This window comes from Gamsiella multidivaricata, assembly GCF_025024155.1.
Source record: "Gamsiella multidivaricata strain RSA 2152 chromosome Unknown BC939scaffold_2, whole genome shotgun sequence".
Lineage (NCBI taxonomy): Eukaryota > Fungi > Mortierellomycota > Mortierellomycetes > Mortierellales > Mortierellaceae > Gamsiella > Gamsiella multidivaricata.
The window spans coordinates 178,845-203,594 of NW_026251710.1; the positions used below are offsets into that span (position 1 = coordinate 178,845).

At 48.8% G+C, this 24,750-nt stretch overlaps 6 protein-coding genes across 6 annotated transcripts; 4 read left to right on the top strand and 2 right to left on the bottom strand.

Moving 5' to 3' along the window:
- The first annotated feature begins 2,774 nt into the window (after positions 1-2,774).
- Positions 2,775-3,438, top strand: BC939DRAFT_434927 (uncharacterized protein). The gene has a single exon (XM_051553416.1). The coding sequence runs from the start codon at positions 3,090-3,092 to the stop codon at positions 3,333-3,335; it is 246 nt and encodes an 81-aa protein (XP_051417369.1). The 5' UTR covers positions 2,775-3,089; the 3' UTR covers positions 3,336-3,438.
- Positions 3,439-8,087: 4,649 nt separating this feature from the next.
- Positions 8,088-9,811, bottom strand: BC939DRAFT_434930 (uncharacterized protein). Its single transcript, XM_051553417.1, has one exon. It carries the CDS (start codon positions 9,657-9,659, stop codon positions 8,445-8,447), a length of 1,215 nt encoding a protein of 404 aa, XP_051417370.1. The 5' UTR covers positions 9,660-9,811; the 3' UTR covers positions 8,088-8,444.
- A 2,599-nt stretch (positions 9,812-12,410) lies between these two features.
- On the top strand, positions 12,411-14,723 carry BC939DRAFT_524521 (major facilitator superfamily domain-containing protein). The gene is made up of 2 exons (XM_051561268.1): positions 12,411-13,190; positions 13,506-14,723. The coding sequence occupies exons 1-2, from the start codon at positions 12,897-12,899 to the stop codon at positions 14,667-14,669; spliced, it is 1,458 nt and encodes a 485-aa protein (XP_051417371.1). The 5' UTR covers positions 12,411-12,896; the 3' UTR covers positions 14,670-14,723.
- A 937-nt stretch (positions 14,724-15,660) lies between these two features.
- BC939DRAFT_391215 (biotin-protein ligase) lies at positions 15,661-17,879 on the top strand (the record flags this gene model as incomplete). The annotated part of the gene is made up of 2 exons (XM_051551942.1): positions 15,661-17,317; positions 17,461-17,879. 2 exons carry the CDS (start codon positions 15,661-15,663, stop codon positions 17,877-17,879), a joined length of 2,076 nt encoding a protein of 691 aa, XP_051417372.1.
- A 797-nt stretch (positions 17,880-18,676) lies between these two features.
- On the top strand, positions 18,677-20,082 carry BC939DRAFT_434935 (uncharacterized protein). The gene is made up of 2 exons (XM_051553418.1): positions 18,677-19,319; positions 19,491-20,082. Exons 1-2 carry the CDS (start codon positions 18,986-18,988, stop codon positions 19,886-19,888), a joined length of 732 nt encoding a protein of 243 aa, XP_051417373.1. The 5' UTR covers positions 18,677-18,985; the 3' UTR covers positions 19,889-20,082.
- A 97-nt stretch (positions 20,083-20,179) lies between these two features.
- Positions 20,180-24,282, bottom strand: BC939DRAFT_98934 (uncharacterized protein). Its single transcript, XM_051562039.1, has 3 exons — positions 24,096-24,282; positions 23,060-23,142; positions 20,180-21,803 (listed from the first exon to the last, which is right to left on the bottom strand). Exons 1-3 carry the CDS (start codon positions 24,132-24,134, stop codon positions 20,390-20,392), a joined length of 1,536 nt encoding a protein of 511 aa, XP_051417374.1. The 5' UTR covers positions 24,135-24,282; the 3' UTR covers positions 20,180-20,389.
- Between the last annotated feature and the right edge of the window lie 468 nt (positions 24,283-24,750).

Consider the following 24,750-nt stretch of genomic DNA (forward strand, 5'->3'; position numbering starts at 1 on the left):
ATCGCCGTCGCACAGACCACGCAAATCTGTCGCGTATCTGTCGCGCCTGACACGCTGTGGATCAACCAATACCCTCTACTTGATTGACTAGGCTGCATATTGCATTTTCTGAACACAAAGTGTGCGTTGCATAACTCTTGGCCTTGAGATCCATTTGCGACCAACGGTTTAAAGCAATATAATATAAAAGCAGAGTATATTAATAAGGATATAGCATGATGCCATATCGTATTTGAGCTCGCCACTTGAAACATGCGATACAAGCGAAGTAATTGTGCGCTGTAGCTTGATGGTTTCTATCGCGTACTCGGTCAACCTTTTATCCTCACATCCTCATTACTGAACACAATTCGGTTAATTTATCTCCTAGCTATATACTCTTGCTGAGTTATCAGGGATTGTTCACTATGCTATGCACTATCACGACTCTCAGAATTCTTTTTAAATTTCCAATTTTTTTCTATAGTGATTTGTGCATAATAAAAATCGCATTTTCTCTCGACGTATATATACAACACGAAGCAGAAAAGATATAAGGTCATCAATCGCTCGGGTTAACATAGTGTAAAGCTCGTGGATAGCTTTTCAGTAGTGAGTGCTGCGGAAGAGTAGCAAAGACGCAAGTACAAATGGCGTATGAAGTCACGGCATTCGTTGTACATATGAATGCGAAGAGCGAGCGTCCGAGAGGAGATGAGGACACTTGAAGTTTTAACAAATTAATTGCCTTGCAGGCATTTCAAAAAAATTGTGAATGCAGACTGATATCTGTCTTATTTCTGACGATTCCGCATCCTTCGTATAGTCTTATTCTTCTTGATCGGACGCGTATAAACGTACTAGACATCGAACCGAAGAATAGGTACCTACGAGGGGATTGAAATCAATGCAGCAAAATATATTAACAGAAAGCGGAAAATAAACCATTGCAGAGCAAATAAAACTGAAGCACTGAAGGGAGGACTCACCGCGATGGCAATGAAAAGGTGGGTGAGACCTTCAATCGGCCGCCAAACGCTTGGTTGGTAGACTGAAATAGAGTCTAAAAACGCTAGATTCTATTCAGGTACAGCTTATTTGAAATGTAATACTGCATGAAGCCTTTATGGATAAGGGCACCGCACATTGAACTAGAACCCGAGAAGGAGACGTTACCCATTTTACAATGGCGGTATCAGAGCGTAGGGCGGTGTAAAATACTTGTCGGAACCACCTTTCCGAGTCTTGAAAAATAGTACAAGCAGGTGTATTCGCTGCCCGTGCCTTGGACATATTGACGCGTTCAGGGCCGAGATTATTGGCTCCTGAATGAACTTTTCTACACATCTTATGCGACCTTGAACATGAAATAACACATGTGCAACGACCCTAGCATTTTATTCAAGAAGCAGCGCTCATATGGTTTTGGGCGAAGAAAAAAAGCATTGAGCGCGCTGATGATTCCATTGCTTTGTATCCATCATCGAGCATGGTCGCTATTAATTTCGTCCGCTGGCCGGTATTGCAGCAGCCTCACCTGCGGAACCACATATATACCAGCTTCCACATACTAATCGAGGCATGAAATTCTTGTATGGTTACCGGGCTGGATGCAGGAGGGATCGTCCCCTGGATAATTGGCGTTAGAATTTCTTATAAAAATGAGCGAAGACGCTGCCTGACCAGCCAAGCGAAAGCAAAGCCAAGGTGCATATCGGGACGAAGCTCCTCTCTCGCCCTCGACAACCATCGCCATCATCCCTGGCCATCATTCGAACCAACATTCATTAGTGAATGCTCCAAAGTAAAAAAAAACCAACGATCGAGATTCGATTCCGCTCTTTCTTGGCGCCCATTACTTTGATCAGGGACCTTTTTCGTATTTTTTTTTTTTGCTGGCTGCGATTCCAGCTCCTTCTCATCCAACGATCCCGATCCCGCCTCCCCCACTTGCAAGTATTAGTATAGCTTACACAGGGCATACTGTCTATTGCAGCTTTGTTCTTATACTGGAACATTGGTCTCCTACGAACTCTTTGTATGTGAGTGTATGCGAGTGTGCGTTTGTATGCGTTGTTCTATAGCCACCAAAAGGAACGAAGCTGTCCGACTTAGCCTTGTTCAAATCACATCCACAATATTGTCCATTGCTTGCTGCAAATCCTTCGTATTCACCTCTCTAGCTTGCAGCAGCTTTGCTTCATATTCCTATGCACCTTTGGCCCATTCTTAGTCAATGCCGCTCGATCTAGATACCAGCAGCTAGAGTCCATTTCCTTGACTGCACAGCAAACACATATTCAACCCATTCAATCCCAGTCTACTCAACCTTCGACCCTGTTTTGTCTGTATTCATGTCATCAGGAGAATCAAATCCATTCCCGCTATCCTTTGTTTTCTCAACTCCCTTCCTTTTTGTTGCGTTGCTATCCTACTCTTTACTGGACTCGCCAAAAGGTATATCCACGACATCCACACACCGACTCGAGACCAGTATTTACCCTACGTAGTGCAAACATCTATCTTTGTCGAAGGAAACTCCTCAAAGAACACCTGCGACTCGAATGAGGTTTTCGATTCCTCGCCGGGGATCTAGCTCATTCACTTTTGATCACCAACCTTCAAAGATCAACTAACTCTGCACACCAATACCTCTCTGCTGCACCCTACTTTCACCTCTGTTCGCTTCTTCAACTTCAGTGCCTTGAACACCTTACGTTCAATGTATTCTGATACTGCTGAAGCAGACATTAATGTTACCGATATTTTGCTTTCTTTGTCATTATTCGCAGTAGACACATCCGCACATTCACAGCTTCGATAACAGGCCGCTTGCCACTCCCTTGCTTCGAATCAACAGCTTATCCAACACAATCTTCAGTGTATCATCGAACAATTATCCATCAAGACAGCGTGTCGCTCAATCTTTGACATTGAGACGTCCGTACAGCCGTTTATCAAAGCGCCTACAATCTACTAGAGTATTCAGACAGTTACGTTGTTGGATTGAACAAAGCGACAGCTGCGTTATCTTGCCTGCTGCAGGGTGTCAAGGGCGTCAGCGAGGCACCGACGACCTTGATCGAACCACAGTCGATCGACTGCAAACAATGTCGGGCTATCCAAAACTACCACTCCAGGCGCATTCCAGTACATCGACTTCTTCAAATCCGGCTGCCTTGCAACCGCAGTCTGGCTCTTGGTCCGGCACCAGACCAGTACCTGAGAACACTCCTGCAGCGCCTATTACTTCGCATCAAGACAGTCAGTCAACAGCTTCCTCAACTAGGCCATCTGCAATTTCACGCTCGACTTCTGATGTTGACCAGCGTAGCACAGCCACGTCTTGTATGTAGATGTTGCAACTTTGCACCTTCTGAGAGTCGCCGTATGATATGGTGTCCATATGATAGGAGCTACATAACATTTAACAGTTTAAACTGGATTGTTTGCGATATCATACTTAGCAGCGGAGAGCTCCATGATGGTGACTTCTACAACAACTGCACAAGAGAGCGCATCGAAAGACTCGACGGGCTTCAAAATCCGCGTACCAAGGGATCTCCCCAATATCCCAGATGCATTTCGAAAGCGAAGGCTAGCACGCTCGCAGCCATCTACATCGCCCAGCAGCCGAGATTCGCCTTTACATTCACGATTGCCAACTGTTCGGTCCCGTTCCACGGGAAGCGAGCCCCTAATCCAGACCAAGTTCATTGCTCCACGCACAGCAACCGATAAATCCAAGCGGACTCATAATGAAATGCTCTCCGATGAGGCGCAGGCCCCGCGAGCGTTCCTTACACTCGGTAAGTCGCTTTTTTTTTTTTTTTTTGTCTGTATGCGCGCACTTCGAACGAACGGCATGCGCCAAAATGGCATCGAGTCCCACTCATAATTTCACCCGCTTGATCATACTCATATTAGAAGCGCGGCCAGGGTCAGAGAAAAGGACGAAGGCCGTCAAGCAGACGATAGCGGTCTCTAAGTCCGCAGAGGCCAGTCCACGCAGCTTAGGGCGTTTGCTCATGAACCCCATCGTGTCCAAATCAAAGTTGACACCATTAGTCCCGACTGATCATGTCGGGCCTTCTGGAGCATTTACATCACATCTAAATTCCACGACGGAGCCCGCTATCGATACCACTATAATTAAGCAAGAAGAGATTACGGATATCCCGACGCTCGTCGCTCAAAATTCCTCTCCGCAGCCTAACCGAAAACGTGGCAGAACAAGATCAGGGTCAATTTCACCCGCTGTGGAACCAATACGGTTCCCTACGCCAACGTCTCTCGGTGGAGCTCCAGGCGAGGACGACGATAGTATACGGCCAGTGAACCTCATCAATCTTGGACCAGTGCCATTATCAGTCACCACCGTGGCTCCTCAAACCGTTGAGGCATCATCAGAATCGGCCATTGCAGAGTTGACACGCATGCACGAAACTCGATCTAGTGAGCTGGAGAGAGCTTCTTCTTCCATCGTTGAGCCTGCTGCCCAAAGAGAGACTAGCACACCGCCGCCTTCTATATCAACTGTCTCCTCGATGCCTGATCCAAAGGAGCCGCAGTTGTCGCCACTCGAACTTGTACGTGCGGGGACAGCGATCTTGAACCGGCTTGTGAGCAACCCTACCTGCAAAATCTTTGTCAACACAGTGCCTCTGTCGGTAACGAATTACCATGCCGTGATCAAGAAACCCATGGACTTGACCACAGTTGAGCATCGCCTCTGGAGGGGCTTTGAAATTCGTCAGAACGCTGCAGGAGAACCATTGACGCCGGGCTTAATCGCTGCTACGAGCCACATTAACCAGACGGAGGGATACTCTACCCTTCAGGAGTTCGAGCGAGATCTGCGGCGGATTTTTCAAAATGCAACATACTTTAATTCCCCACAGAACGTTATTTACAAAGAGGCACAAGCGTATTCTGTTCTGTATCAGGGTCTCGTGCTTGCCTATCGCGAGCGGTAATCATTAGTCTTCTAAAATTGCGCCGGTCATTTTGAGAAGTCAACACTAGTTTCGACGTGTCCTTTACTAACGCCTTCATTTTCCGGTCTGCACTTACAGGCGACTTATCCCCGAGGCTCCATTACCACAAGAAATCTACTCGCCTTCCCTAATCTCGCTTTCGGAGCCAGGGTAAGGAGGGATAGTCTACATATTCGCTCGTGGTCCATTGCATGCTGATGCCAGTTAAGAACATGAAATCCTAACATAATCTTTTCATTCTATATCGCTAATAACCTAGTCCGGTATATCTCTTCCGAGCACACCAGCTCAAAGAAATGGAGCGCAAGATGACTGATATCTCTGTCGATCTCTTTGCAAACCTCCACCAGCCTCTCTTCAGAGCCATGTATTCTCAAGAGGAGCTCACACCGGAGAAACCCCTGTTCGTGCGGATGTACATCAGCAAAAACAGGAGCATTCTCGCCAAATGTCGCGATGAGAAGAGCGCGAAGGTCGTGATCTTTAGTGATTATCGAGCAGGCAAGCCCTTCACAGTGGCCCCGCGAGTCTCTACTGAAGGTGCTGCCAAAACTATAGGCGGCGATACGAGAATGGTGCGGATCAAGGCCCGAGTGATGATTGCGAAACCCATCGGCGAGCGCCATGACATGATTACAGTGGGAGACTTGGATTGTCCTAGTTCTTGGACCATGGTGACGTGTGTCAGAACTTTTGATCTAGAGGTCGATGTTCCAGCAAAGTATGAGAAGGGGACGCTGAGTAAGATGCGGCACGAATTAGTGCGATTCGGCACCGATTCCAAAATCAACCCGGAGCACCAGCAGGTGATTCTCGACGCTCTCGGTCTTAAGCTACATGGGGGAACCGGGAATGAAACTAGCAATCCCATGACGAACGCCAGCAAAGCTGCTAATCAGGTGAAACCCGCCACAATGGCCGCTACCCCTTCAGCACCGAGCGCTGCGCTTAACATTGCTGTCGCTGAACCAGGTGCAGCGTTGCTCGTCACTCAGCAAGATACTGCAGTCAACCGAGACGATCAACCTCTCATACCGAAGCTCAAAGTCGATATCCAGGATCTACACCTGGTTGTAATGTATGTGTTTCCTCCATGAAATTTCAAGGTCGTTAATGAAGCCATCACTCCTGTGCCATATGTTTATTAACCGTGCTGCTAATTCTACTCCTGGCATTGTCCTTAGGCCTCCTCCTACTGCTCTTGATGAACTGAAGGCTGCTTCTGCTGTTACCTCTTCTATGGGTTTTCAGGACCCTGTTCTATCGATACATGGATCCTCCTTCTCATCTTTGAGCTCTAATGCTGATATAACGCATGTTCCGCCCACGCTGCCCAACCATGAGACGCCAAGTTCTGACGTTCCTCGACCGGAGGATACTTCTATGCCAATGGCGATCATACCAGCACCAGAAGCACCAGCAGGGAGCGCCAGGCCGTCGCCGATACGACTCACGAATCGGCAGCAGCAAATGCTCCTCGATCTCAAGGCCGCTGCTCGCGAGAAGAATGTCCCTTATCTCAGCTGGAGCGATATTGAGCCGACCTTAACTGCCGATTCTGCTCAGGGGCTCTACAAGCGGATCTATCATGTCGACGGTGACGATGGACTGGTAGTCCAAAACTTCAAGGAAATGGACACAGAGTCGTTTGAGCAGAGGGTGCGCGAGGTAATCTGTCTACTCATGCTGCGTGACCTGGATGGCGTTGGACAGATCCAGTCTGTGATCTCAGATGGGAAGGACCATGTCGTTGGTCTCTCCATGACAAAGTAAGCGCTACCTTCCTCTCTCCTCCTTCCCTCAGAACAATGCAGATTTAGTAGTATGGAAACATGCTCTCTAATGCGTTTATTTCTTTCTTGTGTGCGCGTCTGTTATAGATACGCATATACACTGAAAGCCTACGCGACGAGCGCGAGGCGTCATCCTAGTCCGTGCCAGAAGCTGAGCCTTATACGAGACATGATTGCGGCTGTCAGTGCCATCCATGGTGAAGGTCTAGCGCACCGTGACCTGAGCGAGGTGAACATTATGATCGACGAGGATCCGACACAACCGTTGCAGGACAGCACCCCGCGTCCGTTAGTCCGAGTGATTGATTTCGGGAAATCAGTATTTATAAATACTGAGCAGGTAAAGCGATGGAGCATGAAGGACCCGGTTCCGGATGCCGAGCTCGCAATTCTGCCATTGGTTGCCCTTCCTCCTGACCACGGCTACAAGCTGTACAGGTACGCAGTAGGAGAGCGGAGCTCAGTGTTGTTATAAACTATAAGAACGATAACAGATGAGTAGCGAACTAATAGTTACTTTTTTATTTTTTATTTTTTATTTTATTTTATTTTATTTTATTTTATTTTATTTTATTTTATTTTATTTTATTTTATTTTATTTTATTTTATTTTATTTTATTTTATTTTATTTTATTTTATTTTATTTTATTTTATTTTATTTTATTTTATTTTATTTTATTTTATTTTATTTTATTTTATTTTATTTTATTTTATTTTATTTTATTTTATTTTATTTTATTTTATTTTATTTTATTTTATTTTATTTTATTTTATTTTATTTTATTTTATTTATTTTATTTTATTTTATTTTATTTTATTTATTTATTTATTTTTTTGGGGGGGGGACTTCAGATCCATCCTGACACTTCCTCGGACAAAGTTCGACAATAAGCTCCTTCCACCGGTGGATCCTCAGCTGGAGGACGTTTATTCTCTGGGCGTTTTGATCTGGCGGACATTTAGCGGCAAATCGCCCTGGAATGGCGCAATCGAAGATGACCTCAGGACGATCCGATATCTCGTTAGGAGCGACGATCAGATCAGATTCCAGCTAGAACGTGAGGTAGCAGGCAGGGTGTCCCGCGAGCTTTTGCTGAAGTGCTTGACAGCCGAAGCAGAGACACGTTGGACAGCGCAGCAACTGAGGGAATGGACATTTCGGCCAGAGATATCCGCGCAGTTACTGGCGGAATTTGAGGTTCTCGGCGGAGGACGCAAGAGAATGCGAAAAAACCTAGACTGATGAGCATCCTCCTATGATTGACAGGACGAGCCATTTTTTTTATTACCTACCTTTCTTTTTTTTTCTTGTTTCATTTTTTTTTTTTTTTTTTTTTTTTTGAGGGACTCGACGCGTCCCTTCTTCATCATTCATACATTCTCTCGTGAAGTAGAAATGTAAAGTTTTGTACATCAAACTACGAAAGCGTAGTCCTTGTCATATTCCCTCTTTTTCTCGTTCCTGCGCCAACATTTCCGCCTTGTACAAAACTTGAAATACACCATTAATTCGAGCATGGAACGAATATCATTATTGCTGCTAAATGAAGAAGATATAGTATAGTAGGTAAATGCGTCAAGGCATGAGGGTACATGGGTAAAGGCAGTAGCAGATAAAATTCTCTGATGGATATGAAAAATGGAAAGGTGGCATGAAAAGGTATGGAACAGATATCTACAAGGCAAGAAGGAGAGCAACGACCATGGCTGCCAGCGTCACGAAGGTCTGGCTATTTGTGTTGGTGGGCGCGACGGCGGATGCCTTTTTCTCGCCATTGTACTTGTTCAACAGAGGCGTGATGGTGATAATATCGCTTCCATTCGAGCTTACGCCTTGAGAGGACACGCCGGCCATGGCAGTTGAAACACCAGATACCTGGCTGGCAGCAGGGGCGACGCTGTTGACGCGCAACTTGGCAGGATTGGACTTACCACCGGGCGTGGCCTTCAGGCCCCTGATGTGGAACTGGCGATCCTGGGCCACGGCAGCACGATCGTCCGGGCTGGTGAAGGACATCAGGGCGTTGGCATTGTCTCCAGTAGGGATGTGCTTGTTCTTCGCGCGGGCCAGCAATTCAAAGATCGAGTCGAAACGCTTGTTGATATTGTTCACGACAGCGTGCGCAGGCTTGGAGTCCGAGGTCTTTAGGACCACCCTGAACTTTTCCGAGAAATCAAAGTCAGCCTTGAGGGTCTTGGGGATAGCCCAGGACTTCCAAAGAAAGGGCTCGTTCTTGTTCGCGATCGCCTGCGGGATCTCGGTTCCCTCGGGGACCAAGGTAACCAGATGGATCTTTCCGTATTCGTCGTACAGTTCTAGAGATGCGGTCTTGGGCGCAGGGGTATCCTTGGGTGTCAGCATCCAGAAGTCGATCTTGGACTCGCTGGCAATGTAGGTCGGACGGTAGTTAAGGTAGTAAAAGTCCAGGCTGGGGCCAGTTGTGGGGAGGTAGGCCAATTGTTGTTTACCTGCGACTTGGGCCTCGATCTGGAGTTGGAGAGGGAGTGCAGAAGTCTCGGAGAGACTGAAGGACATGGCTTTGGCCAAGTTGTTGGGCGCAGGGATATTTTTCGCGGGGGCGGCATCAACCCCTGCGGAAGGGGACATGACGGTGAGAAGGGTGATACATGCGAAGGCGAGGGCGGTCCAGATGGAGCGAGGGCTGACAATGGATACTGGACGGTGCTTGCGGAGCAGAGGGGAGAGAGGGGTGGAGGGGCGAAGGGAGGAGTGCGTTACATTTGAAGGGATGGCCGATGGGCTCTCAGATGCGGCGTTAAGGAGTACCTCTGAGCTAGGGGTATATGTGAGGGGTATAATCATCTTCCGAAGAGACGATTTTAAGAAAGACTTGTCGATCGGAAGTGTGAGCAAAGTTGTCGATGTCATTATCAAGAGTCGCGACAAGCACGCAATGGAGTTGCTAGTGGGGAAATTCCGGTCGCTCTTTCTACTGTTGAGCAGGGAGGTGGTTGCGGAGGGATGAGGATGAGGGTGAAGATGAGGATGGGAGGAGGGCGGACCTGGGGCGGGTAGGGAAGTATGGGGTTAAATATCTAGAACAAGAGCACTGACCATCGACCCGGTAACTGGGCGAAATCTCCTATACCCGTCAGCTCGTTTCGTAAGGGAAGCTTGGTCAGACACACGGCCTGGAAACCAATATTTTGTGGTCGTTACTCGTTGGCGTTATTCCACATTCCCGCATGGACCAAGCACGAGCTGCTGATCTTATTTAAATTTTTTAATAATTTCTACACGCGTCGTGTGTGGGACACACAAGCGGCGCGTACAATTTGTTTCTCTTCAGGGTGGCCTCGGAGTGTTTGATTGCAATCCCAACGAATACGTCTCAGGAGGAGCTGCCGAGGTGAGATGATAGCACAGGGGTGAATAGTCGTACCACCCTCAGTCATGTATTACAAGGGATAGACTGGACGTGGGTGTCCATCTGTACGTGAATAAAAGATAGACTTGGTACACCGGCAAATCCCTTAATCATCTCCAATGTATGAAGGGAAGAGCACTTCCGTTAATAGTGACAAAATGCCCGATGTCCGAAGTCGCAATGAAAAGTGCGGGGGCGGTGAACTTTTAGCACACCTCGGAACGACACATGTACTCACCCTGCAGTAGAGCTAACTCTCGCCCGTACGCTGAGCTGTAAAGGTGGGGTAAATAGATTCTAAACCCCTTAGAAGTCCGACCTCACACGGCGCCGAGTCGTGTGCGAGAAGAATACTGCGATCAGGGATCCGAATGATAGAGAGAAAGGAACGAAGCGGATGCACATTTGACACTGCAAACCAGTTTTCGCTACTTCGGGATTTGGATCTGTCATCGTCCTGGTGGTTCTGTAAAGCGAGGGAAGGACGATCTCGAGAAGATTAGCGGAGCAGGGTTCCCGATGATCCACATTTTTTTTTCCCTTCATGTCACACGCGCGTGCGTGCATCTTTCCAATCTTGTCGAGCGTTAAGGAAAATTGTGGGGAAGTCCACGAGCATCTGCTAGAGAACTTAACTTTATGGGAAGAAAAAGAAAAAAGTGGGGAAACTAGCGCATTGAATAGGGTACGACGAATGGATCGTGCCTCTGCTTGCCCCGCATTCCGACTTTATCTTTTTTTATCACGTACCCCGCATTTCATGCAACAGTTAATACTTGAGGGTAGATAAGTCCATGGATATAGGCAAGATAGTAGATACCAGTTCTCGCCAAGTTTATTCGTGGAGAAATACGTGTCGGTCTGACTGTTGACACTCAGCGAAGGAATAATGCAAGAATGCTAATCGATTCGACACTAAAGACAACTTTGTGAAGGACGATTGTCCATTGACATCGCAACCATTGGCCCCGCAGATAAATCTTGGTGCCTGAGTAGATTGCAGATGCGATATGTCGCCAGCCACTGGGTTCGGTACCTGTCTAGGATGCATAGCTAGAGAGAACAGTACTCTTTTGCTCATACCTGCTCAATGGTTTCTGCGGCACCAACCATGGTAGCCCAAAGGCCTAACCATCCTGCCTCGCGGCACAGTTGCATCGGAGGGATGAAACCTTGACCCCAGGAAGAGGAATCGCCGCCAGCCAATGATTTTCTCCTTCAGGGATTGAGGTTTGTACAACGAGGGCGATATAGGAATCTTATTTCGACTGAATTGGCATTTCTATTAAGCGCGTCTTTTACTCTCCAGAAAATTAAAAAAAAAAATGGATACGAACGTTCATGCACTGCGGTATGGTTCGTTTCGACTCGCTGAAGTAGACGTCCTCCTATCGCAAACGCATGCAGAGAGGGCTGAGTGAAGAGCAAGAGTAGCACCTCTACACTGCCATTCTTGTTTTTCGATCCACCTCTCCCTCACTTGCGTTACAATAGGAAGCGGGGAGCAAGGGACAGTATGATAAACTGCTATCTATCGCGACTTCTCTCGCTTCATCCCGAGTTGATCCTGATCCAATTAACACCAAATAACTTGACATGCCTAGCACTTTCTTTGAAAAGGGAAGTCTAGAACACAGCATCGAGAGGTTCTTTAACCATCATGCTGTGGCAGCCACAACGCGCCTGCATTGATAATGTACCTTGGCATTCAAAAAAGAAACCGTCAAGGATGATAAATATTTGATATCATAAGTGGTCTAGTGGGCATGGATTTATCGAGGAAATTATAAGAGACTGGCACCCATCCTTTTGTGATAAGTGGAAATGAACAGAAATGGTGATACGCGGCACCTCGTTGGGTTTGCTCCGAGGCCCACGGTGATTGGGGCCATTGGAACTAGCGTGGATGGGCAGGCCCCTGATTCAACCGCTTTTCCTGTTCGACTATTGTTACAGCTATTTCCCGTCGTCTCACCAAGTAGATCTATTACAGTGGCTGTCCATGAACTCTACTTCCTCCATACTTACGTCCGCAACTAAGCTTTTCTATCTCCAATTCAATGACAGCATTAGACGTTCCTGCCACTCATCCTCGATGCACCTCCTCATGGAGAGGAACTTTGTCGAGACGGTGCATCGAGCCTTCTCACTCCGATCCACCATCGTCCGGGGGCACTCCCTTGGTCCTGTCCACAACTGCTATAAAAGAGGACACCATCCTCACCGCCTTTTTCTTCTTTGCCTCTGTTTGCCTCTTCAAGTTCTTTCCCCTCTCCCCCTCCTTATTTACAGCCCCTGGCGACCGCGGTTCCCCTGCTTCACCCGCGGTTCATAGTCGATCTTCCTTGACACTATACATTCTCGTCTGTACAAAAAACAGCAAGAACACACCAGTATTGGCAAGCGCCAGCCATCCAAAGCCGCTGTACCATCAACAAACCAACAACCACAACAACCACAACAGCCACAACATCGTCTAAACAATACCCATCCAAATAGTACAAACAGCGTTTGCCATCACGGACCCTGTTGTACACATAGCAAACCCGCAGCTCCTTTCCCATCAGCTTCCCAGAAAACGCTACTCAGCATCGACTTGTTGACAAGGTTGAACACACCTTTCGCGATCCCCTTCACACCTTTTTATATTCCTTTTTGGTGTATAACTCGAAAAAAAAAATACTTTTATCGTCTTCCATCCTCTATTCATCTATAAAAACCTCTTTAAGCAGCCCATCATGGTAAAACTCAATCCATTCCGCTCCGTTCACGAGGGCAGCACGACTAACAGCAGTATCAGTACTGTGCAGGACAAGACAGCACACCACAAGCGCCCTGCGTCCTCGAGACGATCGTCGTACGAATCTGCGACCCAGGGCAACGGTGTTGTTCTTGCTAAGAACGAACGCTACGACGCCACGCACGATCACGGCCACCACAGCCGCCCCGCATCCGTCAATGCCACGTTTGATGGTGGCATTGTCATGGAATCTGGTTTCCGCGGCTACCTTGTCGTCTTTGGCGGTTTTTTGGTAAGGCACAATTCCTGAGCCAGCCCTCGCTTGGAAATTCCTTTTTCATTAGTTATCGACTCATCATCCAGTCAGCAATCTGTCCTATCATCGGCTTTTTCCCGCCTCGGGTGCAAGTCCTGAGTCCACTTTAACTCTTTGGTCTGGTTCGTCATCGGTGCCAGTCTAATCAGACATTCGGAAACTTTTCTTACCCCGGATTTTCTTATTCTTCTGATCTGACCATTCCGTAACTCTTGAACCAGCTGAACTAATAACTCTATTCTCTATTATTATTATTATTGTTATTATTTCTTTTGACGTCTTGGTCTACAGATCATCATGGCTGCCATCGGATATGTCTCCATCTATGGCATTTTCCAGTCCCAATACAATGACATCTACGGCGCCAAGGGCCAATCCCAGTCAAGCATCTCCTTCGTCGGCTCTCTGGCTGTAGGCTTCCAGTTTGGCTTTACTATCATTTCTGGCCCAGTCATGAATCGATTCGGCCACAAGGTCATCCTCTGGTCCGGCACCATCATTGGCTCGCTCGGTCTATTGCTTGCGTCCTGGGGTACCGAACTCTGGCACCTTTATCTGACTCAGGGTGTGATGTTTGGCATTGGTGTCTCGCTCCTGAACCTCGCTGCCACCGCCATTCCTCCTCTCTGGTATGACAAACACCGTGGCATGGCCATGGGAATCTGCTTCTGCGGCGCCGGTATCGGTGGTCTCGCGTTCGGATTCATCATCCCGGCATTGATCAACGCCGTCGGCATCTACTGGACCTTGAGAATCTACGCTATCTTCCACTTTGTATGCACTGCCTTTGCCTCGCTCGTGATGCGCGCACCCCGCCAGCTGGCCGGTCCTCCAATTGATACCCGCAAAGACACCATCAATCTCGGGATTCTTAAGGACCCTGGCTTCATGCTCTGGTTCTTCAGTGCTGCTCTGTTTGGCTTCGCCTACATCATTCCCTTCACTTACGTGCCGTCGTATGCCAAGGACATTGTGGGCCTCGATCCCAACATCCAGGGTGGCCAATTGCTCTCGATTATGTCGGCCGCCAATGCTGTAGGACGTATCGTCATTGGTGTCTGCGGCGATCGTCTTGGCGCCATCCGCGTGGCTGCCTTCTCGTTTATTGCAGCTGGTGTGTCATGCTTTATCTGGATGTTTGCGCATTCGTATGGAGCGCTGGTTGGATTTTCTATCATGTATGGCTTCTTCTCGGGTGCGTTCTTTACGTTGGTCGCATCGATCACTGCTAATATTGTTGGCTTGACCCACCTGGGATCCGGTCTCACGGTCATCTTCTTGACGAACACTCCTGGAAACCTGTTCACGCTTCCCATTGCTGGCAGGATCATCGAGGGCGCGGGCGAATATAAGAACATGATTGGATACAATGCTGCGATGTATCTCGCATCCGGTGCGCTACTCTTGGTCCTCATGTTCTACAACCACCACACCAAGCGAGTCGACGCAGTCTAAGACGCGCACGCATACGGGACGCGGTTCATAACGCAAGGTGCCCTATAATTTTATAGACTTTAGTATCCATATATGTATCATATATACATTCAATAAATGGACATCCACATCTACTTCGTGTTCGTTCGTGCAAACATGATCGATACTCAGACCTCAAGCGAGCAGCACTACCATCACGTATAGCATTGAAAAGGGTTTGGCTTTGGCGATTTCTTTGGTCCATGGTGCCATGATTACATGAATAAATACGCCGACAGCGAACAAGCGAACGGCCCGCTGCTCCCTAGAAACTTTTGCGGCATATACGGTAGGACAGCCAAGGAGATGCAATCGTAAATGGAAAGAAATACATCGCCGTGCTGTGACAAATTCAAGAGCGGTCTGAATCAGCTTTGATATCGCTCTGGATGCCTTCGCGAGGATCCCCACATTTGATTTCGACAAGCTGGTCCGGCAGACAGCAGGGTTTTTCTGAAGATGATTTAAGGAGGGAGTATTTCCGATCAAAGGGCTCATACAAGGTGCACTGGATGGAGTAGCTTCCGTGAAGAAGTCCGTACGCTAAGACTCGCAGACTATTTCCATCATGGTACTGGTGAAGAGTCGTCTTCGCACGTTACCCAAGCGCAGGAGGGGCTGGACTAAGTGTATTGCTGAAATAAAGGGCACATTTCCCCGCACAGCTTTTAGCTCAATTGCAGAAGGACTCACTCAGCCACTGTCAATTGGTGTCGGAGTGTGGGGTAAGGAGGGAGCCGTGGGAGATCAGATGCTGATGAAGCGCCGAGTGCCTGGTTCCCCTGTCCCCAGTTACATGAGCAAAAACCGACTAGCCAAGACTCTCTTCACCTCGTTCCTCACATCACCCCATCGTCCGGCTCCATTCTTAATCCTTCCTCATCGGGTTCGTTCCTGCTCGCCATCGCACTTTCATTCTCAGGTTCCTGAAAGACGCACTTTCGACTTTACGACCCATATTCCCTACTGCCCCATGAATATCCTCGTTTACTCTGGAGACGGCACCTCCCGGACCTCGCTCATTCACACCGTCAACAGTCTTCGCTCCCTGGTCGGACAACACTACGATGTTATGAAAATCGACGAGAAGGGCCTGCTCACGGAGCCATGGGAGGAGTCCACCTCTCTCCTTGTGATACCTGGGGGCAAGGATCTGCCCTATGTGCGGGACCTCAATGGACCTGTGAATGACAAGATCAGGAGCTATGTTCATTCTGGAGGAAGGTTCTTTGGTATCTGCGCCGGTGCGTATTATGGAGCGGACCGGATCACCTTTGAACGGGGTTCGCCATTGGAGGTATTAGGATCCAGAGAACTGAAGTTCTATCCGGGAGAGTGCCGAGGCGGTGTGTACCCAGGATTCGTATACGAGTCTGAGAGTGGGGCGAATGCTGTTGGACTCCAACTTAATAGGGACTTGCTTGCTCTGGATCAACCTGGACTAGATGAACTAAAGGTCTACTTCAACGGAGGCGGATATTTTGTCGATGCGGACAAGTATCCAGGAACACAAACCCTCGCCTGGTACAAAAACGAGCCGGGTCAGATCGATGCCGACATCCCAGGAAATAAGGCAGCGATGGTGGCATGTCAGTTCGGAAAGGGTTTGGCGGTTCTTACAGGAGTGCATCCCGAATACGATGCTACACATCTGGATCCCAGGAACCCAGAGTACGGGCCCCAGCCCAATGTTGTTACTCGACTACTAGAAAAGGAGGGCGAGCGGCGAATATTCTTGAGGAGCGTCTTGGCAAAGATGGGACTCAACATTACGCAACCAGAGCCTACTAATGCGGTCGCTGTGCTGCCGCCAGGAGCAATCCAGGGTGTGCCCGCGATCACACCGCTCTACCTCGCCTCGATCCACCCATCGTATACTGCTCAACTGACGAGGTCCCTCACTGGACTCGCTAGTGCAGACAGTCAAATCCAGGAAGCCAACGACACCTTTCAGTTAGTCCCGTCGCCTCAACATCCCGTTCCTGCGCACTCACCAGTCGTGACTGAGACTGAGGAAGGAGAAGGTGAAGAGAAGGTCACCAAGAACATCATCTTGTGCCCAAGTGAGCCACCGTCTTCAGCCCTGACACCAGAGTTCGACATGAGGCTCTTTTTTGGACACCTTCAACAAATACGTCAACAGGCGCAGGACCCCCAGAACCCTTTCAGAGGTGGCTACAAATTTGGCAACAGTCTCTTGTACGGTCAAGTCGTTACCTCGACACAAACGATGCTTGACAAGAACTTTGGGCTTTGCCAACAGCTTCCGGATGGATTTGTGTGTAATGCGACGATCCAGGTCTCTGGACGAGGGCGCGGCCGAAACTCTTGGATCTCACCGCCGGGTTGCTTACAGTTCTCGATGGTATTGCGACATCCTGTGCAGGCAGCACATGCATCGGCGGTCTTTGTGCAGTACTTGGTCGCGCTTGCTGTCGTTGAGGGTGTGTGCTCGTTGCCGGGGTATGAGGACGTCCCATTGAGATTGAAGTGGCCGAATGATATCTATGCGGAGGCACCGCTGGAACACCCTTCACAAGCCCAGGCGGGGGTGAAGCCCAAGATGATCAAGATCGGAGGAGTGCTCGTGAACTCGAATTTCAGCGGGTCTGAGTTCTTGCTGGTGATTGGTAGGAGCTGGTCCCAAAATGCATACATGGATGGCAAGTATTCTGTCGAGACAGAAGAAGATGGCTAACAGCGTTTTCTTTTCTTTTCTTTTCTTTTTTTTTTTTTTTTTTTTTTTTCATCTTGCTTTTTCTTCGCTTTACAGGATGCGGCGTGAACACCACGAACCCGAATCCGACGACATCTATCAACCACCTCATCCGATACCATAACAGGATCACTGGCAAAGATCTTGCCCTCTTCACCCAGGAGTCCCTCCTAGCCCAGATCCTCTTAAAATTCGAACAGCTTCATGAGCAATTCCTCGGCGGTAATGGGCGCGGGTTCGCGCAATTTGAAGAGATGTACTACAAAAGGTGGCTGCATTCGGATGCCCTGGTAACATTGACGACGATGACCCCTCATCGACGTGTTCGCATCAAAGGTGTTACATTGGACTATGGTCTACTAAAGACCGTGGCTGTAGATGATCAGGGACGGGATATTATAGGGGAAGAGTATCGACTGCAGCCGGATGGTAATAGCTTCGACATGCTCAAGGGGCTCATCTCTCTCAAAGCATGATCGTGTCAGTCTTGAATAAACCGATTATATATTGATCTCGCTCAATGGGTCCTGAAACTGTCTGCTCACCTATTTTTCTTATTGTTTTCGAGCGGTGAGTGAGTTGTGGACCGAGTCCAATCGGGGACAGTAAAGGTTTAATGGCAAACGATTGCTCATGAATGCTATGCTGATCATTAAGAAAGGTTTGAATAACGCTCACAGTAATTTCAGGGTCGGGGACTACGCTGTTGCCATTTGGTTATCTATCCAGGGCTGGTGACCTGGTGCCCCATGTGGACATGTGTATAAGTAAGCGGATAAACGGACTAGTCGACCATTCAAGTCTCGACAGTTGAAGGATGAAATAAAAAACATAAAGAGATGATGACCATGTGGCATCCAGGATCCAGGATCATCCCCTTTGGTATGTTAATTCAGGGGAATAGGGGAATAGGGAAGAGGGAGGAGGCATCCCTGATAAGACTGGCACACTGAATGGAGGGTAGAGACCGACGATGGGAGACTCTGATGGGTGTAAATTGCGCACTTGGGCAGGCTCTTTGCAAAGGAAGGCCTGTGTAACATCGAGCGAAGGGGGTGGGGGGGGGGGGGGGAGAAGGGGGGGCAGGGATTAGACGAAACAAGGGGTTGGGTGAGAACAAGGGGGGGCGGACACATACACAGCACTGCAGATGATTCGATGGAGAGACGGCAGGTCTCCCCTGAGTGTTTACCCGCCGAGGGCCTTGGACCCGATCACACATCTGCATTGGCCCACCGAGACCCGTATAAAGACATGCGGCAGCGCCTTCCTTCTCCTCTCTTTCTTTTCTCATACTGTTGCCACCAACTCTATTACCTCTACAACTCTGTCTATCTGTACAATACCCATTCCCCATTGCCGATCCACATATTAGCATCCACACCTCCATCCGCTTTCTTTGAACACCTCGCCTCCCCCATCTCTCTCTCCTCATCCAGACACGATCCTCCTTCGCTGATACGTACCACCGCCACTACCGCTACCACCGTTACCACCGCCGCTTCACATCTACCGCGCCCAACTCGCTCGCTCTTCCTCACCATCAGCCTGCCCCCCTTCCCTGCACTCTGCTCACTACAACATGTCGACTACCCCCGCAGCAATAGTCCCAACAACCGTGCCCATCTACGCACCCCTACAGATCCACTCCTACGGACCCATTGACACCCCACCCGCGTTGACCTCCGTCTCCGTGGTCACATCATCCTACTCCGCGCCCACAGGTACTGCCCTCGTCACACCAACAACCATGCCGAACGGTTCTTCCCGCGAGGGGGATGATTTCCAGAACTCGGGTGGATACATCTATGTGGTCCTTGTCATCTCGCTCGTCATTGCCTTGGTGTATTCCACAAGAGCTTGTCTCTCAAAGCGACGCGAGAGGCGGCGGCGGGTGAAGGAGCAGGATTGTGAAGGTATGGGTGAATGTAATGAAATGCCACAGCATGCAATATGCCGGCGAATTCTTCTAAAAAAAAATGCACGGGCATTGTGCGTGTTGAACTTAATTAATGCGTGCGTTTCAGGAACAAAACAAAAATGATTAAATATTCCTTCGCCTCTCATCCTGTTTCAAATCCTTTTAGTCCCACCTGGATACTCGAGTCACACGAACGACACCCAGATCTTCGAAGGCGACGAGGAGCGCCCCTCCCCATCCTCCTCCGCATCGCCCTCACCAACCTACTCATCCTCTGGACTAATCCCCGACATGTCCTCAGTACCTGCTTCCCTCCTCCCCTCACACCCAACCATCGCGACCGTATACTCCATCCAACCACCCGCCCCAGCGCATACGACAGCAAGCAACGCACGACCAAGGCACTCTCTTTCTGCAGAACCGCCGGCTTACGATGACTTGTTAGGCCAGTCAAAGCTCCAGCGCTGTGCGAGCTCGATGAGTATTGCCTCAGATACCATTACGGCTGCCTCGGCATCAGCGAATCGGAATCGATCGTCGAGAAGGAGTCGGCAGTTAGCCTAGTTTAAAAACAGACGTTTGTGCATAAATACCAGGCATTTCTTTACCTCATAACGATGGGTCCTTATTTGTATGCTTACTTAAAGGATCGAATATCTTTGAATACGATGGATGCATGAAGCGACCCTCATTCGGACAGGGGATAGGATACGATTAAGGACCCAATTGCTGTAGAGCCATAGCGCATTGTCCATCTTTCATAAATTGTTTTTTTTTTCTTTTGTTTGTTGTATTTGGAAGATTGATCTATTTGGTTTTGTCTTTTTTCTTTTCTTTTTTCCTTCTTACGTAAAAAGTAAAAAGGAAAATGGAAAAAGGGAGAGAAGCATACATAATCGCATACTTCCTGGGTGTAGAGAAAGGATTATCAAAATAACAGAATTATCCTCAAGAAAGTAAAGGCGGCCTTTTTTTTATAATGAGTATGTGTATGTGGGTGTGTACGTGGGCGTGGGTGTGACATTGGGGAAATACAAAATCCATGAAGCGAGGACAGAGACTCCTCTAACCATGCCAAGCCCATCCCTGCGAAGAACCCTGGACGCTGATCGGAGCCGAGATACTCCTGTGCAACTTATCGCGCTCCTCCTGCTCCCTCAACTTCTTCTTCCTCCAAACCTTGACTGCCACCATCGCGATCCCCACATAAGCCGCCGTCGCCAACCCGACCAACGATCCAATAACTGCCCCGTGTGTCGATCCACCGCTACCATCACTACCACCGGCCGTCACCGCATTGGGGTCAACCGAACCAAAGTTCTCACCCGTCAACGGATTCATCGTTCCCGAGCTACCCTTCTGATCGCTGTTCGCGGGCGGGTTACGACTCAGGGGAAACGAGGAATCGATGTACTGCCCGAAAGAGGTATCACCCGCCTGATAGAGCGCCGAATGCGTGTCCCGGACAAGGGTGTTCAATGCCCAGTAGCTCTTTGATGGAATCGCAACCGTCGCCATGATGGCATCGTCGACGTTCTTCGAGGTCACAAGGGCACGCTTTCGAGCCCTCCGTCCAGACCCTCCATTCGCTTTCGTAGACCCGTCACGGATCGCAAGTACAAGGATCTGGTCCACATCGACCTTGAGCAAGGGTCCGAGCTGGGCTGGGACGAAGGAGACCAGTTGGGCGGCCAGGACTCCGTTATCAATCACTTGGGCGTACGAGACGTGCTCGAAGCGGAGATGAACGTTGAAGGAGTTGGAAGGGATCTTGGGGCTCATGTTCGGGATTACAACATCTGGGAGCGACGTGCCCGGAGAGGCCGTTTGCGTTGTCTTGGGAGGTCCGATGGGTTCGATCGTACTTGGTAGCCAGGGAGTTGTCGTCTTTGTAGGTCTGTGCTTCTTCGTCGTCGTGTGCGGAGTCGTCGTTGTTGTGATCGTTGGCGTTGGGCTATGAACAGTCGTCGTCGGCGAGGATGGTGCAGTCGTGGTGATGGCCGTGGCAGTTGTAATCCTGCTGCCAGACTGTGCTGTCGTGGTCGTGATCGTGGGCATGGTCGAATCCGTACCCGTGGGTGTGGGTGTAGGCGTGGCAGGACCCCCGCTCACAGTCCCGTTTTCTGTGGTCGTAGTCAGCGTAGGAAGAGGAGTCAGACTAACCGTAACGGTCACCCCAGGACTACTTGGCGATGTCGGGCTCGGGCTAACTGAGGACACGGACACTGTCACCGATGGCACGTCCGTTGACGTTGGACTTGTGCTTCCGCTCAAAGTCGGGGATGAGGGCGAGGCAGGAGAAGGAGTAGGACTGATCGTATGTGAAAGTGTGTCAGAAGGATTCTGTGTATTCGTTTCAGTGGTCGTAGTCGCGGTCGCGGTCGCGGTCATGGTCATGGTCGTGGTCGTGGTCATGGTCATCTCGGGGGTGTGAATTCCAATGAAGGGAATAGTGACTACAGAAGGGGTAAGAGGCTCCGTGTGTTTAGGCGCTGTAGTCGTACTACTCTCAACTGCAGACGTAGTTGTGGTTTCCTCTGTCGTCGTGTAGGGGGGATTTGGATGGATTATCAGGGTTGGGTCGACCTCAACACCCGTCGTTGTCGGCGTTGTTGTCGGCGTTGTTGTCGTCTCCACAATGGTCGTAGTCGGCCTCCTGGTACGGGGGGCACGCGTCATTGCTGTTGTTGGCGAATGTATGGTTGTCTGGGTCGGCTTTCTCTTAGCACTGGTCTTTGTCTTGGGCTTGTGAGTCGGCGTAGGAGCGATCTTGGGCGAGGTCAGATATGGGTCATCATCAAGGTCTAGATCCTCGTCCAAGGCAAGGCCTCCCGCTAGGGCACCGCCATTCTTGTCGAGGTCGAGCCCTAGGTCGGAAACACCACGACGCATCAATTCATTACAATGAACCTATTGAAATCAAATGGGTGCATTCAAGAAATTAGTATCCGGCGACACCTTATTGCAGATGTAGAAAGGGGATACTGTAGTATGAGAGGAGTAGTGGGAAACGCGTATAGGAGGGCTGAAAGTCGATGTGTGTGGATATGAAACAGACAACACGCGTTAAAAGACCAATAAAAAAAATAAAAAAAATAATAAACGCGTTCATTCGTGTTTCGCGTTTGAGGGTAATTTCGCGGGAGGAGGGGAGCGGACGCGTTCATTCGTGTTTCACAGTTGAGGGAATAATATGAGCGGGGGAGTTTTATTGCTGCCCTGTGGACAAAATAATAAACCCAAAAGCAGCCGAGCGGTGGGCCAAATAGTAATAAAATGCAATTTAAAAATCGGGGATGGCGCTGCTCTCAAACAACCCAAATCCCTCTCCCATCGGGAACACTTCATTCCCAGGTGGAGCCGTGTGTGTGTACATGGTGTGGGGAGATGGAAGCCGCTTATGCTAGACAGCAAATGCACTAAAGAGCAGATCATTTAAAGGGACCCGTTGAGTGGGTAGCCCGAGGAGTAGGCCGTGAGGGTGGCAAATGGTTCCTGGAAAGATGCGTGATTTGGTGTGTTTGAGATTAATTTTGAAAAAAGCCCAAGTCTGATTGGGTATAGACCCATCCGTCTGTTGTGACTGAACGTTGGTGTGGATTATCTTTCTCTTACCTGTCCACTGGAAGAACATTCGGCAGCATCGACCTCCGCGGCAATAACCAGGGACATGACCGCTGGGATGCTCAGCAGTAGAGGCACGACCATCCATCGCCTAAGGGATTGCACACGCATGTCTGTTCTCTTATCAACTCAGGCACAAAATAGTTCGTTACTTGGAAGGGGAAAAGCCGAGAAATATTAAAGGAGACTTCTCTCTAAATGTGCAATTAGGTGGATTTGTCCAATAGGAGAACAAAAGAAAAGAGAGGCATAATAAATAGTGGTTAGTTGCTGCTACGTTATGTACATAGTCCCTGGAGGACGTACTACACTGAGCGGTCCGTCAGAAAAAGATTTTTTTTTTGACAGCTCGCAGTAGTCGAGTTGGAGTGAATCGGGGGAGCAAGTCTGCCAAATCAGTCCTGTCATGGCGCTCCCCTTCCGAGGGCAAACCACGATAGGCAGACGGACAAACAGAACGTTGTCGAAGGCGTTGAATGGTGAATGTCATCGCTTGTCTGTTCATTTACATTGCTGATCAGGGATTGCTGTCCAGGTGTGACAAAGGGGAATATGCGTGTCCTTGTTATGTAATCTTCCAGCGCAGGTCGAAGTTTCGTAAAAAGGACAGGATATTGAGTGGAGACCAACAACGGGGGAATATGCGTGGGGTCGTTGCGAAGGGACGAAAGAGTGGATGCGGATGTGGATGTTTGAATGAGGAATGTTCATGCACCTTTTGTGTTTCGAATGAAGTGGAATGGAAAGGTGTGTGATTTCGTCAAGTGTGCAGTAGAGATTGCGGTGGAAGAAGTGGTGGTAGATCCTGTCAAGGCTGTGTGGGGTGGAGCGCGTGGGAAGAGGGAGGGGGAGGGGACAAAGGGATGGATGTAACCACGGAATGGCACTCCGGTGACCTTTGGAAGTTGAAGTATAAGGAAAGATGTGCGAAGTAAAGTGTATGAAGAAAAGAGATCCACTGCATAATTTCATTTCACTGCACCGTAGTTCTGTCCGCCTGGTATCGGGCACGGTACAGTGCCATTAGCAAAGCAGTAGTATATTTTTGGCCGCCAAATTTACTACGTATAAAAGAAAAAAAAAAAAAGAGCTCTTCTGTTGCCGTCTTTGTTGGACTCCCGACCTATTATTACTACCCTTTGCTTACCTTCATATCCTCCCCATTAAGATAGGGCTGGGGACACATCCAGGATCAGAGCAATAGCAAAGAGCAATAGCAAAGAGCAAGACTTAGATACCTCTGAACACTTAAAGACATGCATACGTGCGGTTCCTGTCTCTCTTTAACGGAAATAACTTTAGTCGGTCTGACCAGTGGAAGGGTACAAGAGTGATCGTCTACAATGAACGCAGAAAGAGATGCATCGGCGTGCTTTTTTTTTTTGTTTTTTACGCATTCAAAGACCACTCTCTCAGCGCCGGCTTTAAAAATAACAATGGGCGTTCCAGGGAGTCTCACCAATCAACTCACTCGCTTATACTCTAGTAGTCTAGCACCAAAATGATTGCCCATAGTTCGAAAGTATAAATCGTTATAAGGACATTTATCAACAAGTTCACGACGTGTCCACCACGGCTGCCAGTTCTGGTAATCGATAGACTAAACGTACTACCCATATACATGCGAAGGAATGCGTCTTCTTCTTTCTCTCTTACCATACCCATCACCCTGGATGCTTTTACAGATCGCGTCTTTGGTGGGTATATATAAAAAAGCAAAACAACACGAACTTGGGAGTACAATGGATAGGAAATTGCATTAATATCGGTGTGCATACAATCTGTATGGCTAACCACAGGGC

Coding starts and splice junctions, on each gene's coding strand:
- BC939DRAFT_524521 (XM_051561268.1), top strand. CDS start 12,897: ATGGTAAAACTCAATCCATTCCGCTCCGTTCACGAGGGCAGCACGACT. Junction 13,191..13,505: donor TCGTCTTTGGCGGTTTTTTG/GTAAGGCACAAT, acceptor CTTGGTCTACAG/ATCATCATGGCTGCCATCGG.
- BC939DRAFT_434927 (XM_051553416.1), top strand. CDS start 3,090: ATGTCGGGCTATCCAAAACTACCACTCCAGGCGCATTCCAGTACATCG.
- BC939DRAFT_434935 (XM_051553418.1), top strand. CDS start 18,986: ATGTCGACTACCCCCGCAGCAATAGTCCCAACAACCGTGCCCATCTAC. Junction 19,320..19,490: donor GAAGGAGCAGGATTGTGAAG/GTATGGGTGAAT, acceptor AAATCCTTTTAG/TCCCACCTGGATACTCGAGT.
- BC939DRAFT_98934 (XM_051562039.1), bottom strand. CDS start 24,134: ATGTGTCCCCAGCCCTATCTTAATGGGGAGGATATGAAG. Junction 23,143..24,095: donor TTAATGGGGAGGATATGAAG/GTAAGCAAAGGG, acceptor TTGCACATTTAG/AGAGAAGTCTCCTTTAATAT. Junction 21,804..23,059: donor GAGTTGATAAGAGAACAGAC/ATGCGTGTGCAA, acceptor GCCTAAACACAC/GGAGCCTCTTACCCCTTCTG.
- BC939DRAFT_434930 (XM_051553417.1), bottom strand. CDS start 9,659: ATGACATCGACAACTTTGCTCACACTTCCGATCGACAAGTCTTTCTTA.